The sequence below is a fragment of the Corvus kubaryi genome, unplaced genomic scaffold, assembly GCF_017639235.1.
Source record: "Corvus kubaryi isolate FWS band 111438036 unplaced genomic scaffold, C.kubaryi_AGA036_p1.0 37398, whole genome shotgun sequence".
Taxonomy (NCBI): Eukaryota; Metazoa; Chordata; class Aves; order Passeriformes; family Corvidae; genus Corvus; species Corvus kubaryi.
Window position 1 is genome coordinate 37,697,948 of NW_024581137.1, and position 16,354 is coordinate 37,714,301.

Here is a 16,354-nt window from a genome sequence, read left to right on the forward strand (position 1 = left end):
TGGACTTTGCCATTGCTGTGTTTAACTTTTTCCCAGTTGACTCCCAGAGGAAACTCCAGGACTCAAAAGGAAACCCTACAAACACTCAAATACCTTAGGCATCTTGGTGGCCAACATGAGTTCACAGGAACCCCATGTTACTGAGGGAGGAGTCATTTAAGCTTGGCAGAAAGAAATACTGGGCATTGGGAAGCCTAAATTCCCGGGACTGTACAGGGACTTGTCAGATCTCACCTGCTGGATGAACCAACAGGGGAGACTGTGCAGTATGTGGGCAGGGTTGTACCATGCTTCTCCTTGCTCTTCTGCAACTGAATAAAGCCCGCCAGGCACAGATACTGTTTCCCTCAAGCAGCCAGGCATAATCCAGACTTGTTTACCTGCCTAGCAACACATATTAATTGCATCCCAGTGAGCTGGTGATATATAATCCCACATTCAGGCTATTGGCATAATCTGATTAGTCTATGTGTTTTGAGTATTAAACACTTCGTAACAGAAATATCTGAAATTTTCATGGAGTCACAGGACTGCTCCTACCTTTACACACCACACTAAAATATTCATGGCATTTTAAATGGATTTGGATTGCAAGTAACAACTTAGTGTAAACATTTTTAATCTTGTAAATTTGAAGCAAAACTGGTCCAATTTGAAAACTAGCTAATATTTCAGTGTTGCCCCCATTTTTCTAATTACCATTAAAAAAAGTTATTGAGCAAATATATGTAGACTTTGGTTCATACAAGTGTCTACTAGTACTACCTCACATTGGTTTTTTTCTAATTGGCTAATCTTTATGGTGAAAACTTAAATACTATCTTCCTCAATTCTGAATGAGAGGCAGGGGTAAAAGAGTAAGACTGAAAATAAACAGAACAAATGCACCAAAACACTTCTCCATAGTTGTTACAGTTAACAGCATAGGTAGAAATGGTTAGGGAAGGATACGATATGTTGCACACGTGTATCCATGTGAGATCACACCTCTGGTCTTTATGGCTTGTCTCACCCACCCTACCTCTTTTTAGCCCCCCCTGCATACCATGCTTAGGGAGCTGCAGCCTCGCCTATTCCCACAGCCCACTTGCTGATGGCCTGTATTGGCTGCAGTGGTCAAACTGGTGGCAAGCACTCTCAAAGCATCCCATTCTTCCTGCTGCACTCTCGTTCAACTCTTTTTCATTCAATTTTCAAATGCAGCTATACCTTACCTCCTGTATTTTACACCTTACCTTTGCACAGAACCATCTACTTCTCCATGCTGCTGCCTGCATTGGCAAGGGCCGTGGGCTATACAGCACTGAAGAGGGTTAGACATTTACATGTATAGTGAAAACATCAGAGTATTAAAAAATGTGTATGATAAATACAAACCTTTGTGCTTAAAGGGGTAAGTGATAAGGGTAGAAAGACTTTCACCCTTTATGTTAGTTATTATTGCTAGGAGAGATTTCAGTTTTCTGAAGCATCTGTTTTTGATGATTGTTGGAAGCAGGATACAAGACTTACATCAAACACAGGTTCAAGCTGGTTCCAGCACTGCTCAGTTCCTTGGGTCTCTAGCCCCAAAAGGTAAAAAATATATTTAATAATCAGGACTGAGAATTAAATAATTATTACAAATATATACATATTTTGAATTTTTATGTCTATTTTTATTCAAAGACCCTTCTCAAACTATGTATGTGAACAAGAATTAGTGGTGACACATTTTTTGACAAAGATGGTGTTGACACAGGTGCTGTGGGAGCTCTGACCAATACTCAGCAATTACTTCTGCCCATCCAATCTCTAAATCAATCCAATTTACCCGTCAGCTCTGCAATCAGTTCTCCCACTAGCCTTTTACATTTTCCCTTATCAATGTGCCTGCTGTTTCCTTCTCCTTGCAGGGAGGCTGCAGGTACAGCCAAGATGCTTTATTTCCCTTATTCTGATGAAGGGAGTGATAGATACATGAATTATTCTTTACCTCTTGACGGTTCCAGTAGTTTTTCTAAAATGCAAGTTTTTAGAGTTTTCTTTTTGTCTGTTTCAGGTAGTTCTTTACTTCCAAACAAAAAAAGAACTCTTTCCTGTGACAGATGTGCCTTCCGGGTGGTTAGAAACAGATTAAGAGCATGGTTCAGGATGCACACCTATGGCATGGAGAATTACATTGAATTAAGAAGTGTCTCATAGACAGTGTCTTCCCTATGAAGACAATGGAAAATCAGACTCATTATTACAACTCTTCAATTTCTATGCAGATTTTTTTTTTAGATTTTACCCTTCAGAATTTTACAATTTTGTGCAAAAGAAAAGCCTCTGTCAAGTGTGCACCAACTGTGGAGTAACTTACTTAAAATATAGATACTAGACAAGCTTTAATCACAAAATTTATACATCAGGTCTAGGCTAGAAGGCAAGTGTGAATAAATCTCGTGGAAGTTGGAGGTGCAGCAGAAACTCAGCATCAAGCATGGTTTTGACCCTGCAATGTCAGACCACAAGGACAATTAAGTTAATTAATACAAACCTGTATGGGCTCTCATGCCGGTTCTTCCAGTCAGTCTGGGCAAGCGACCTTCACTATTGCTTGATGTTGAAATGCTGAAACTAGTATTTAAGCCAGCTTTTATATTAAATGCATTTATATACATACATGTGACTGTGTATCCATGCACGTGTGTATGTTCACACACACACACACACACATTTATGTAAGTATACTTTCAAGGATTTCAAGGAATGAAAGACCAATCCAGCTGTCAAGACAAATACATTTGTCACTGGGGAACCTGGTTATCATGTTTTGATGCTCTCATTTTTATTGTTATTTAATGCAGGATTGCAAGGTGTTAAATACAAGTTAGAGCAAATGGCATAGATACAAAGAAAGCTTGCCCTCCCCAATATCTAACAGTAGCTTTACTGAAAAGTCTAGTATTAGGATGTCACATTGTATGTTCCATCGATGTGTGGCCTCACGGCACGGCACAAAAGTGAAGGCGGAATCAGGGAGTTGGGTTTATAGAAGGGGCAGTCCTTGAAGAGAGGGGAGAGAGAAGCCAAGCTTTTTAAACTTCCTGCAACCACTAAATCACCAAAACCCTTTAAAAAACAGTGCTTGTAGCAGGACCCACTTTAAGTTCTTTCAGCTTTGATGCTCAACCTCTCTTGCAGCAGGACCAGCCATTCCTTTGAAAGAGGGATTTCTCATCTCACAGCATTATTTCAAGCACCATTTCCTACCTTTATAATAAAACTGGCAGAAGCATTCCTTAGTTGGGTTTATTGAGGAGTCTGTATTTCTAGTCATGTGAACACAAAGTCCTTCTCTACAGAATTACAAAAATAACCTGTAAACAAGTATTTCATTTGTACCCCCCTGTTGTCATCACATTTTCCTTCCCTGTGGCTATAAGTTTCTAAGGCAGAGTAGCTATTTAATGATCAAACACGCTAACTGGCACTGTTCATTCCTAGAAGAAAAGCACATCAATAAAATAAATACTTCAGTTAAGTGGTAATAGACCAGGTGCCACAGTTTGCAAAATAATAACCTGTGGATACCAGAGGATTACAGCTGAAAAGAACTAGATACCCTGTTACTACTTACAATAGAAGACAGTACCTGGTCTCAATTTAACAGCTGGAATTACATGAATAAGTGTAATAGAAAATTCTCCTCTATTCTGAAAATTGCACTCGACAGCTGCCTAGCTGTTTACCTGAAGCTCCAATTCCAATTGTTTTACAGCACTGAAATGAAAATAGCAGGTATGATGAAAAGATAGTGTGTGTACGTATCTATCATGGCATATAATATAGCATAATATTATATATATTATGAATCATATATGTGTGTGTGTATATATATGTGTGTGTGTATCTATATATATACACAGACATAATAATAGTAAGGTTAGCATTATGAGTAAGATTAGTGCTGAACCTGCCAGTTTATCTGTCTGTAAGCAGAGGAACAGGAAAAGAAGAATTGAGTTGCTCCTATTTTTCTCAACTTTGGAAACAATAAGTAGTTAAAATTGTTTTTACCTTACTTTAATCTAAACCCAAAGTGCCATTCACAAGGCAGAATACAGAGCCATCAGTGATGATGCATTTTGATTTGAATGGAGATGTCGTAAGCTGAATACTCCCCCAGCAAAGAGACTCGGCTGACAGGGATCTCTGCACTTGGACAGACAGCAGGCCCAGGAAACAACTGATGATCCTGTGCCAGCTGCCTGCTGGTGTTATTGAAGTTGTTAACTGTGCTTATATTGAAATTATAAACTCTGCTTCACACACAGTACGTCTGGAGAAGCAGCTCACCACCAGGTGGCAGATACCACAACTTGAATTTCAAATGCTAAAGAGCCCAAACGGCAGCACTGATTCAGAGAAACCCTACCTGTCGCTCACTGCTCCTTTGACCAAGTAAGGATGTACTGCATGGACCCTACCACACTCCAAGTTACAGACTATTGATAGTTGATTACTGTGTTATAATACATTTTAATTCCCAGATGAATTCTTGTTGGCTATGAAAAAAAAGCCTTTTTGGTTCACTACGGACCTTCCTAGAGTAAGAGTAAATATCTAATCCAACACTTGCTCATTTATACCTGTACTGTTCTATAGGCTAAATCCTACATAGGACATTGGATTTCTTATCCATTTCAAACATACTGGTTTAGAATAGTGAAATAAAATTGGTCCCCATGAGTATTCATGGACAGAATGAAGAGCAGAAAAATGAAAATGCCAGGTTATTTCAAGAGTGCTTAATTACTACTATAATAAATATACTTATTATATTTATATATTATATATATATATTTATATATATATAATATTATATATATATAAATATATATATATATACATAATATTTAGTATACTATAATAAAGCTACTCAGCCCTCCCAGTAACAAAGAAAAGTATCATGAGCAATTTCCAAATGCTGGGCCTTCCTTTGTAAACTGTTCATCTTAGATCAGTACCACAATTTTGTATAATTTATGTAACATGTTAGATTGCAAATGCTCTGAGGCAGTAACCAGTTTTTGTCCCTGTATTTGCAGAGGGTTTAGTATGCTGGTACCCTGACAAAGCACTTACTCAAATAATAAAAGGTCATTATCACATTAAGTCAAGGTACTTTACAGATAGTTTAATAAGCTTTGAGAAGCAAGTATTTGAGCAGGAACAAAGTGGGAGCTGAGGGACAACCATGAAGTGAATGGACTCTTAATGAGTGTGTTAACTCCCAACAGTACTAACATTTCAGAAAGTCTGTGATATAAATGGACCTGACCTTTGAAGATTTGTTTCTAGTATTTTTTAAAGACAAACATATTTTCATTATTTTTGTAAGCTTTGTCATTACAAACTTTTTCAGTTTTTCCCTACTAAGATCTGCCATCATAAAACAAGAAAACAATTAATTTTCTAGGTTATCTTCTACATGGACTTGGAGCTGCTGATGCCAAGACCTATTCAAGTTATACTTTGTTCTCTTGTGTTTTATAAGCTTTACTGGTACTTGCTTCACTGTGCAACTGCAATATACAAGCAAGAAAATTTCTTTGTATTTTACTGACGTATCTTCCTCAGTAAGTTTTTGAAAATTAAAACATGGAACTTACCACTGGACTTTTAGATTAGGCACAGCGCACTCTAATCTCAGCCTGTTACCTGATCTGTGTTAACTCTGTTCCAGTTTCATTTAGCATATGGCCCAGGTGTGTTGGATATAGAGAAATACATTTCATAAACTATGTATTTTGCAAAATTAAATTATCATATCAATTAAAAAATGCTATTTTAAAGAAGATTTGCAACATACCCACATTGTGTTTGTTCAAGTATATTTGCTGTATTAGGACCACAAATCATCAAATCATAAAAAGAAGTGTTTTGAACATAAAACCAACACAATTAAAGAAACAAACCACTGCAATTTAATAGCAACAATCTCACTTTACAAGATAGTAATGATGGAAACTTTGCAAAGGAATGTGCAAAAAGAATGTAATTAAAAATGACAGATTTAAGACAACAGAAACTTGAAATTAAATAGCACAATAATTCTAGTATGCGGAAGTTTTATTCAGAATGTTTACTTATGCAGCATTCTGATTAATAAGTGACACTGTATCACCAGCACTTACTGACATCTGATAAATACTATTCCTTTAAAGTAGCATTTTTCTGTTCAGTGACCTTGCACAAACTGACAGTAAGTAATCCAGAGCCCAAAACCAGTTCACAGGTGGTCAGTACAAAATTCCTAAACAGAACAGGAAAGGACCTGGCACATACACAATGAGTAAAACATAATTTACTGCTAATATGGTGATCTCAATATTCAATGCACTCCACAGTATTTTAGATTCCTTTTACAACATATATCACTTTCAAACATGAATCAAAGCAAAAGGTGATCTGGCTTCATGGATGGAAAGGAGCATTGACCTGGGAACTAGGGAACTGGGATTCAGTTCCTGGCTAGAGATCAGGTTCCCAGGTAAGACAAATGGTAAGATGGAAATTACAAGACTCGCTTCCTATGAAAGCCTTGAAATTTACTGAAAATAAAGCAATGAATGTGAGTTGGGGATTGTTATTAAAAATTAAATAGGAACTGTATAGCATTTATATCACTTTGGAGATGACTTAATTGTTAACTTTAGTAAGTGTGACTGCTGCTAATTTGCAAAAAAATAATGGAATGAAACACGATAAATGGAATGTCTACGAGGGATTCCACAAGAGTGGAAGTCACATACTTCCTGTTCTTTGAACCCAATTCATGAAAAAGTGAGAAGAGTGCAGTAAGTGTGAGTATCCACAGAAATCCTAGGAAGAAAACTGGCCCACGGGAAGTGTGACTCCACAGGGAATTTTGGTGATACCAGGATTTCATTTCCAAAGTCTTCAGTGATACTTAAGCAAATCATTATGTATTTATCAAGATACAGAGGATGATTTTCTGAAAAGGGGTCTAAATTTCAGTATTGACTTAAGTTCATGAGAACTGCAAAAGAAAGTAAGTCACATGCGCATAAATATGCACAGGAAAAGTGAAACCAAAGTATTTTTCTTTTTAAATAACATTAAATAATGTGATACCCACTAACAGAGGAAAAAATCCACAAAGATACTTTTTGCAGTTTATTTTCAATTATAATTTTTGGATAACCAAGCAGCTCTGTATGGAAAAAGCACAGAGGAGTAATTCTGGCACTTTTGGACAGTACATTTATTTTTCCCCCAAATTTTTCTAGACACATTCAGTCCACTTGCTCGGTCAATAGTCCATTTTATATGAGCATGATTAGCTCATGTAATTCCAGAGGAAACTAACAATATATACAGTCAATGAAACTATCTTCTTGTCTACTCTGGGCCCTTTAAAATGTCTTCTAAGTCTATCCTGGCTAAACAGAATCCACAATATACATGATAGCTACAGAATACACTGTATTGAAATGAGAAATGCTCAGCACAAAATGGGACTCTTGGCATGCAGCTTAAAATAAAAGGTAGAAGTTCAGAAGTTTATAAAATCTCAAATGGGGTCAATTAAAAGGACTTAGCAAAAGAAGGGACTGTTCATTGTTACTGTAAAAAAGGCACTTTGAGAAAATGGGACCAGAATTGGAGGAATCTTAGTTGACATAAAGTTCAGTTTGGTTTCATAAAAAGGCTTCAATGCTAAGGGATGCTACTCAAATTTCCTGCAGTTGTACATTAAAATAAATTGCTGAGTAGTTATATAATAAAGGACATAAAATGTTTACAACCAACTTGTAAAATTAAGAAAAGCATAGTATAAGCAAAATATTACTAAAAGCAGCAATGCATAGCCTTTCATTGAGATAATGCACAATTTTGGACACCATGTGTCAAACTCCTGCTTTTAAGATACTTTCAGTAGCATTATCAACATAAAATTGGCCTACAAAACAAAAGCTTTACCAGCTCCCATTCATAAGGAGATTGAGGTCATAAACCAACCAAAACCAATTTGTCAGTATTTTCAAAATCCTGGATGACCAATATCAAGTATATGGAATAACAATCACACTCTTTGTTCAGCTATCTCACTGGAGGCAGCTGTTAAATCAGAGGAATGATTTTAATTCTTTTCTAACATTTACACAGTAATGCATTTAAGTTCTTTCAAATGTTGCTCACCACAATTTGTTTTTCTCTTTTCTCTCCACAACATAAAAAAAAAGAAGAAGAAAAAAAGAAAAAAAATATCAAGCACTTCCACAGAAAGGATATTTGGCAATTTTATACTCCACTGAAGGGTGGATTTTCACAATAGCTCACTTTAGATTGAAAGTCATTAGTGGTCTTTCCTCTCGTTTCTGCCAAGGACTCTTCTTATCTTCACCTTGGTCATCTTCCTCATCCTCCTCATCTTCATCATCGTCATCTTGAACAGATGTTCCATGTTCAGGACTAGTTAATGGCTCTGGTTTGGTATCCACAGTTCTGGTTTCCTCCTGCAGGCTGGGCAGCTGCACACCACTTCTCTTACTGGTGCCTTCTAGGAGGCATCGGAGAGCATTGTCCTCAGGGCTACAAACTGCTGTTCCACACTCGCTGCCACTTTGGTCCATATCATCCAAGTACACAAGCTGTGTGTAAGCCGTGCTATCCGAAACCTTCCGCTCTCTCTGCTGGTGCTCCTGCACTGGGGGGTGACTCTGTGGTGCAGACAGATGATCTCCTCTTCCCTTTCGGGCAGATTTCGGTTCGTTCATGTCAACACCAGAGTCCAAACTGGCATCGTTACTCCCATTCCTACCAGCTCTTTGGAGATCAATGTATGAATGTCTAACATGAGCATTTGAGCGCCCATCGAGAGAAACAAACCATGCTCGAGGATGAGGCAATGGCTTTCCACCTCCTAATTCCATCAAAGCCTTTTCTGTAAGAAGCTGCACTTCGCTATTCATTTGAGCCAGGGATGCATCGTTAAGAGAGGCAGGAATGGAAATAGATTCAGACATGGAAGCATTTGGCTGACTCCACTCAGCTGCACCTGCATCTTGCAAATGTTGCTGAGATATTGCTTGGGATGCCAACTGCTGGGGCTGCAGCTGCTGGGCGGGGTGTGGAAAAAGCCGTGCGTGAGGGTTAGGAAGCTCAGCCTGAAGTCTTTCTATATCAATCTGCTGGTCAGCTGGGACAACCAGCGGCTGGCTAACAAAAGGGTGTTCTCCAGGCAGCTTCATGTAATGACCTGGGATGACCAGTGCAGGCAAAACCTTTCTGTAAACACTGTCATTGACTTGGTCAACAGAATTGCAGCAGATTAGCTGACCTGGTCGAGGGAAAGATGTAGGTCTTTCAAGGTGATCAACTGAACGAGACATCATACAATCAGTAGGTCTGCAGTCCAGCAGCTCTTTTTCAGGGGCTGAAGGTGTGGGGTATATTTGTTCCTGAATATTGTATTTACTTCCAGTAGCAATATGGTTCATAGATACTTGAGTTTCTCTCTCTTGCTTTTCAAATAAAGGCTGAGAGAGCATAGCATTGTAACTTCTCCTATACTCATCTTTGATAGGGGACTCATAGCCTTCAGCTATTTCTGTAGACTTTCTTGTCTTTAGAGGAAAACTATCTGCTGATTTGTGGTAGTCTTTTCTTAGCGATCCACTGGGAGTCAGGTCATCCAAGGAAATTCTGCTCTTGTCTTTCTCCTTGTCAGAGAGCAGTTCCTCTCGGGAGCTAAACTCCTGGGAAGTACTGAAGGAGTGTTTGAGCATAGGTGTATGCATATCTGCTTCCCCAGTAGGTGATACCATCTCCATGTGGGCAGCACTGATTAATTCCTTTGCCCCTGAGTTTTCAGCATGTCCATTGCTAGCAACGGACAATCCACCTGGAAATTCCGACTCACGACGTGAAAATATTAAATTTATATGGGACATTGAGGTTGCTTGATCTTTCTTAGAAGTGTCCAGTGCTGTCGAAAGTTGCAGTTTCTTATGATGTTGACGTGGTCTTAGACATTTTCTTCTACAAAAGCCAGTAACAAAAGAAGTTATACATTTATGACTGTTGTACACAAAAATAAGAGAAGCAAGTGTGTCTTAACAGAAGTTTTTTAAGCAGTGATTAGTATTAGGGGAATTGAGCTTTTATTACATAATCTAAAAATTAAAAGCTTATCCCAGCAGTGAAGATAAAATTAAAGAATAACTAATGTCAATTGGGAAATATCTCAAGTACCAATTACAAATTGGAGTAAATGTCTGGTGAAGGCAAATATAAAATCACTCATTAGTAGGCACTTGCTGATAAAAGTTTAACATTCATTTTAATACAACACCAATAGAAAAATCATTTGCAAATGCATAACAGGTACAATGACAGAGATCTTGAACCTATGCCCATGTTTGATAGGAAGTTACATGGAGAATACAGGTACTCAAGTACCATCTTACCAAAGGCAGGGATTTATATGTTTCATGTAACCAGGAACACAGGAAATTTGATCTCACTGTTTCTTTCAAGTGTTTGCTTCCCTTTTTTTTCCCCCAAAGTAAAAATGTTTCAATACAAAATTTTTTAATTTCATAAGCACAAAAAAGCTTGTATTTTCAACATGAACTAAGGAACCAGGATGGTGAATCTTACCTGCAGTAATACAAAAGCAGACACAGCAAGACTAGAAGTATGAGAGCCATCCCTCCTAAAATTGCCAAAAGAAACATTGTGTGATAGCTGGTAATGTCGTGTGTTACAACGGGACCTGGAAGGCCAGAAAAGAGAATTTAGACCTGTAATAACTTGCAAACAGGAACAACAGTCAAACAAGGAGAGGGACACCTTCTCTTATTATCAGGGCGCTAAGCAACACTGCTGCTCATAGTCCTGGTGCCTACTGAGCAGACCATCTCTGGAGAAGGGAGCAACTTGTGGAGAAAGCATGTGCTGGTTTTCATGACTGCAAGTCCAACTAGCTCATTCTGTGGAAAAGCAGCTAGTTTCAATGGAAGCATGCATCAGTGAATGCTGCCTTCCAGGTCCTAATGCTGATGCTGTGTGCCAAAGCTCTCACCACTGGAGAAAATCCATCCCAGCATCTCCCAGCACTGTAATGCACGAAGCAACAGGGTGGGCAACAACTGCTCTTTAACATCTGTGGTGCTTCCCACCAAACAGTACAGACACTGCATTACAGAATTCGCTGGAAGATGTGTTGGTGCTCTGAAGTCTAGATCAAGCCAAACCAAGCAGATCTTCAGTAGCTTTAAGAAACAGGCCACTAGTGAAACAGAGCTGTAACTCCAGGTTTAAATAACGCTTAGTAAATGTTCTAACATACAAAGGAATGCACACATGTGGACAACATCTGTTCAGAATTATGCATGAGTGACCCTGTTGGTTTGTAAAATCCTTATGATAATTTTGAAATAAAGACTCAAATTTTCATGTGCAGGCAAGGAGGTACAGCACCAGCTGGCAGACTAACATGCATGTACTGTGAAGGACAGCAAACTTGGTCAACTTAACGGTTCTAGGCCATAAGGTTTGCAAAACCTCATCTGTGGATCTTGAGTGGTCTGTAGAGCCACTGCTAGGAAAACAAAGCTCATTTTTGCCCATTTTTGAGATAAGAAATAAAATAGATTCAATTAGGAGATAAAATATGCAAAAATACATTAACTCATTAAAAGTAACATAAATTATATTGCATTTGGGAAATCTAAATATTTATACATTCTGTCCCACCACTACCTTTACATAATTGATTGTTACTGTTGCTTCAGGACATTAAGCAAAAAGAAGACAAGATAAATCACTTGCATTTTTCATGAAAATGTTCCTATTGCAAAAAAGTTTTAGGAACTCAGATCTAGCCCTAGAGGGAAGGAAAAGTAAAATACAAGTAGAAACTCTGCCATACAAGTTAAATCACAAGGACAAATAATCCTTCTCCTGTTAAGAGTTACAGGCCTTGTAACCTCAGAGTTACAATAACAATTTCCTGACTAGTGTAACTTCCTTGCAATTGGGGACAGAGCTGTACTGGGAAATGTTTGGCTCAGAGCAGTTGCTTTTTCTTCAAGTACAATTATTTTGTAAGATTCCATTAAATTTAATATGATAGCTTATTCAGATCTGCACCTGCCTCTGAAGTCTGTCCTGCTGAGATATCTAAAGTCTGTTCAGCTGAATATCCCAGCTTTTAATATCTATCATTTAATAGAACCTCAAATAAAAAGCTCGCATATTAGGAAACAACTTCATGATATGTGTAAGTAGACTTTAAAACCTCTCCTCATGTAAGGGTTTGGTTTTTTGGTTATATATAGTTTATTGAGCTTGCACAGCCAAGGCAAACATGTTTTCATTTCTACTGGATTAAGTTTTCAGCTGGAAAACCTAATAAAGAAAATCTGTAAGGAGTTCTGAGTTGGTTTTTTTTTTGATTGATTGATTGATTGGCTCTTTTATACACAGAGGTATCTCAGATAACTGGTGCCTGAAGAACTAACACCAAGAAATCTGAAGCAGCCACAGGCAGAAAAAAAGGAAGCAGAAGTTGCAGCATTAATAATCTCCAAAGACACAGAAGCACATGTAATTAATGCCTAGTTCAAAGCCATTTTCTACAGTTATGCCAAGAGGTTTGCAGATGGCAACCAGTCACCTCTGTACCAATGCCACTCTAATAAACCACCTTCTAAGGGGAAACTTCTAAGCTAAGTTATTCTCAGTGTAAATTAATCAGTCACTAAGATGCAAAGCATAACTCAGGGCAAAATGTGCATCTTCAGTGCAAAAGGAAAAAAGTGTCCACCCATCCATCCATCCATCCATCCAACCAATAGTAATAGCTAACCCAGGATAATGCTGATTTTAGATGAATCTGTATCTCTGTTAGTTTCTGTACAGAAACTTCACAGCACCTGTTTTTCTACTGGCTGGAACACCAACACATTGATGCTATGACTCCTGTCATTTTCTAGCAATAGCTCTACCAGGCAGTGGTGACATAAATGCATCAAAGCAGAACAATTAAAAAAGTTCCCCATTGAAATGATACAGGTATTTTGAGCACCAAGGTTGCCCCACACAATCCCGAAAAGATTTTAGCCCTTTACTTTCAGATTTCTGTTTTCTAATAATCCATTATTGATCAAGCTGTGGCATCTCAGATGAGCTCATTCTGAAAAATATACACATTATATATGAATAAATAATTACCCAATGCTGCAAATATCAATAAAATCCAGTTCTATCTTACCTGGGATAGTAGGTGACATAGCTGCAACCCAGTAGCCCAGCTGAGGTGCAATATAAGTCCAAGTCAACTGACTTCCTTCTTGTTGTACAATGCCCAAACTACTCTTCAGCCATGTCCCTGTAAATGTAAAAGTTGTAGGAAGATGTTACAGATATTCACACATTCCTCTGCAAACAAGAGGAAAATCAAGCAGTAATAAAGCCTATCAATGTGCAGTAGGGATTGTTGCTGTCAAGTGGGAAGTTGTGCCTTCTGGTCACTGGCATTTGAGAGCTCCCACAAGCAGTCATCCCCATGGCTTTGTAAGAAGCAAAAAAATCCCAAACATAAAACCTTTGAGATTAAATAAAACTAGTAAATCTTCAAAACCTGTTGAAAGAAAACATTTATCATCATATTAGATTCCCCTATTTTGAAGAAAGATATTCCTGAAGCTGATTATACATAGACAGCCTACTTTAAAAATGTAGTTCAAGAGATTACATCTCTCAGTCCACACGTCAGTTCTATACACCACCTTTCTACCAGCCCTGGCTGTCAACTGGTAGAAGACAGAGGAAAATGTTTCCTCAAAATAGTTTTCCTATACAGAAAGCAAGCTTATGAATGTTGCTGCCAATGACTAGAATTACATTGCACCATCACTTTTTATTAACTTGGTTAATCATTCAGAATCTGTATAATACCCACAGGAATACTGTTTGGTAACAGATGATGAGTTTTTTAAAACATGTTTCTCAAAAGAAACAAAATTGATTTTTTTTAGAATTATGAAATGATTATTTCAAAATAAGTAAGACTAACAATTTTAAAGCAATGTGTTTAAGTTCACGTAACTCTTGAGTAGTCCAGATTAACAATCTGCACTAGCTGAGAGCTGCTCTACTTCCTGAATATTAATTTTATTCCAAGAGTTGGGTCATGAGAACCTTTACAACTGAACCAGCTGAATGCCTTTTAGTAATTCATTAAGACCTCTGATTCTACGGCTGTAGGAGAAAAAATCACCTTAGTTTCTGATGTAACAAATGCCCAGAATGGCTTGCAGACTGTTCCTGTATTCATCCTCTTTGAACGAAACACAGAATTGCTGGCCTCAACATGGAGAGCAATCACTGAGAGGCCACCCTGGTGCCATAATAGAGGACATGGACTCCTTAAGGAGGTTCTTCACATATTTTGGTGGCCACTACCAGGATGCTGATCTGTGTACAGAGAAGGGATAAACCCCTCTGCAGTTTTGTAGTGCAGCTCTCTATTTCTGGGCAGAAGGGGGAAGAATGCTGTATTTCCCCTACTCAGCTTCAAATGCTCACTTGAAAGGCAAGCTGCATCATGTACTTGTGATTCCCCTTCCTTTAAGTAAGTCTCCTGCTTGTAATTCCCAAAATGGTGCTTTTCATCAGATGTCACTCAGGACTAAGCAAGAGCATTTTGGATGACAGTCATCTGAACATTCAGCAGTGAGTACAGAACACACAGAAGAGGTGCTGGGGCTGGATTTGTTGTTTTTATAATACATCCAAGATCCTGACAATTTCTTCTGTGTTCCTTAGATTATCCATCTGTGCAAACCCTCTACACATAAGAATGGCTTTTCTGAGTATTTATTTCCTCCCTACTACTGATTTTTCCTATGTAAGACCACTGTCTTAGGTAAATAATAAACCCATCTGAATACAGTGAAAGGTTTAGAAGAATACATGGTTGAGAGGATTTCTAGATTGAGGTGAGTACTACTGCCAGATGTCCACTGTATTTGCAACCAAATGGAATTTGTGGGCAACAGGGAAAAGGAATTGCTGATGTAATTATCAGTTTTCCAAGTATCATTTCCAGTCTGTAGATGATAGCAATAATCTGTTATTTCATAAAGAAAGTCACACAAATGATTTTGATTTATGGTACTAAAAGGACCAAAATCTGTGTACACAGATTTGCATATGTGGCATCCATAACTGTTGCAGCAGAACACCTTGATGTAGCCACTCATTTGCCCCTCTTAGGGAACCATTTTCAGGAAAAATAGAATGGAATTGTCCACAGTTATGTGTGAAGTTTCTGGAAAAACTAGGAAAAGTAGATTTCTTTTTCTCTACTAATATGGCCACTAACCCTTCAGATTGTTTATCCATGCACTTTCAGGGAAGATGTCATACTAATAGCCCTGAAGGTGAAAAATAGTCCTTAGGGTCACAAAATGTTTTTATCTTGTCTCTAAAATGCCATTTGGTAAAAAATTCTGTAACCTTGAACCTTGTAATTTTTCTTTTTCTGCAAGATTTGGATGGTGAGAATATGCACCAACTATTCAAATACACAACAATGTCAATAACAAATAAAGTAAAACTTTAACAGAGATATAAAGTACTGATTAAAAAAAAAAAGGAAGGACCTGGGTGACGAATACATCATGTTTCACATACTCTTCTTACCATCTCTAAGCCCTTTAAATTCACACACAAGCAGAATGCAGACGTATGAAATTTGTAGCAAAGTTCACTATCTTCGGTGTCTATGTCTGTAGCTGCCTCCTCGAGCACAAGCTATTACCGATTCCCTCACTAGGGGGAACTTGTGTCCAGCATGCCTTATCCACATGATGCCGCATGCCAAAGGACGCAGTCCTCCTGCTGCCTCCCGAAAAGCCTTTTGCTCGGTAATACTCTGCATAATGCAGCGATCAAGAAGCTCAGAGAGGCTGCAGGCTTATCGCTGCGAGCAGAGCTGTGCTGCCGTCCTGCCAAACGAGCAGCAGCTCAGATTGCTCATATTTTAGCAACAACAGGAATCCTTTCTTTGCAGTGGAAGCAAATGAGTCTACTGCACAAGCCTCAGTCAGGTTCCACACTTACCTGCTGCTCACTTAGCTCACCCGTTCTTGCTAACCACTGGACATACTCCAGGCAATGTGCTGGTCTGTATAAACTAAGGAAAAATGTAATTCCCTCTCTCTGTTATGGATAGTTAAGAATTTCAAATGCGTGGGAGATATATCCAATATTGGTCATCTTTAAACAAAAGTGATGCAGTTTTTGTTGACCATACCCTACAAATTGGTGTATTATGACAGAAAATAGT

The 16,354-nt window shown here is 38.2% G+C and overlaps 1 protein-coding gene across 2 annotated transcripts in view; it reads right to left on the reverse strand.

Annotated features, from left to right (window-relative positions):
- Positions 1–5,931: 5,931 nt before the first annotated feature.
- Positions 5,932–16,354, reverse strand: part of FAM171A1 (family with sequence similarity 171 member A1) — an 89,382-nt gene continuing 78,959 nt past the window's right edge. For both annotated transcript variants that reach the window (XM_042043778.1, XM_042043779.1), the window contains 3 exons: positions 13,274–13,390; positions 10,657–10,771; positions 5,932–10,035 (listed from right to left, as the gene is read on the reverse strand). In XM_042043778.1, the coding sequence (XP_041899712.1) occupies positions 8,331–10,035; positions 10,657–10,771; positions 13,274–13,390 (1,937 nt within the window). In that variant the 3' untranslated portion in view covers positions 5,932–8,330. The remainder of the gene's footprint in view (positions 10,036–10,656; positions 10,772–13,273; positions 13,391–16,354) is intronic.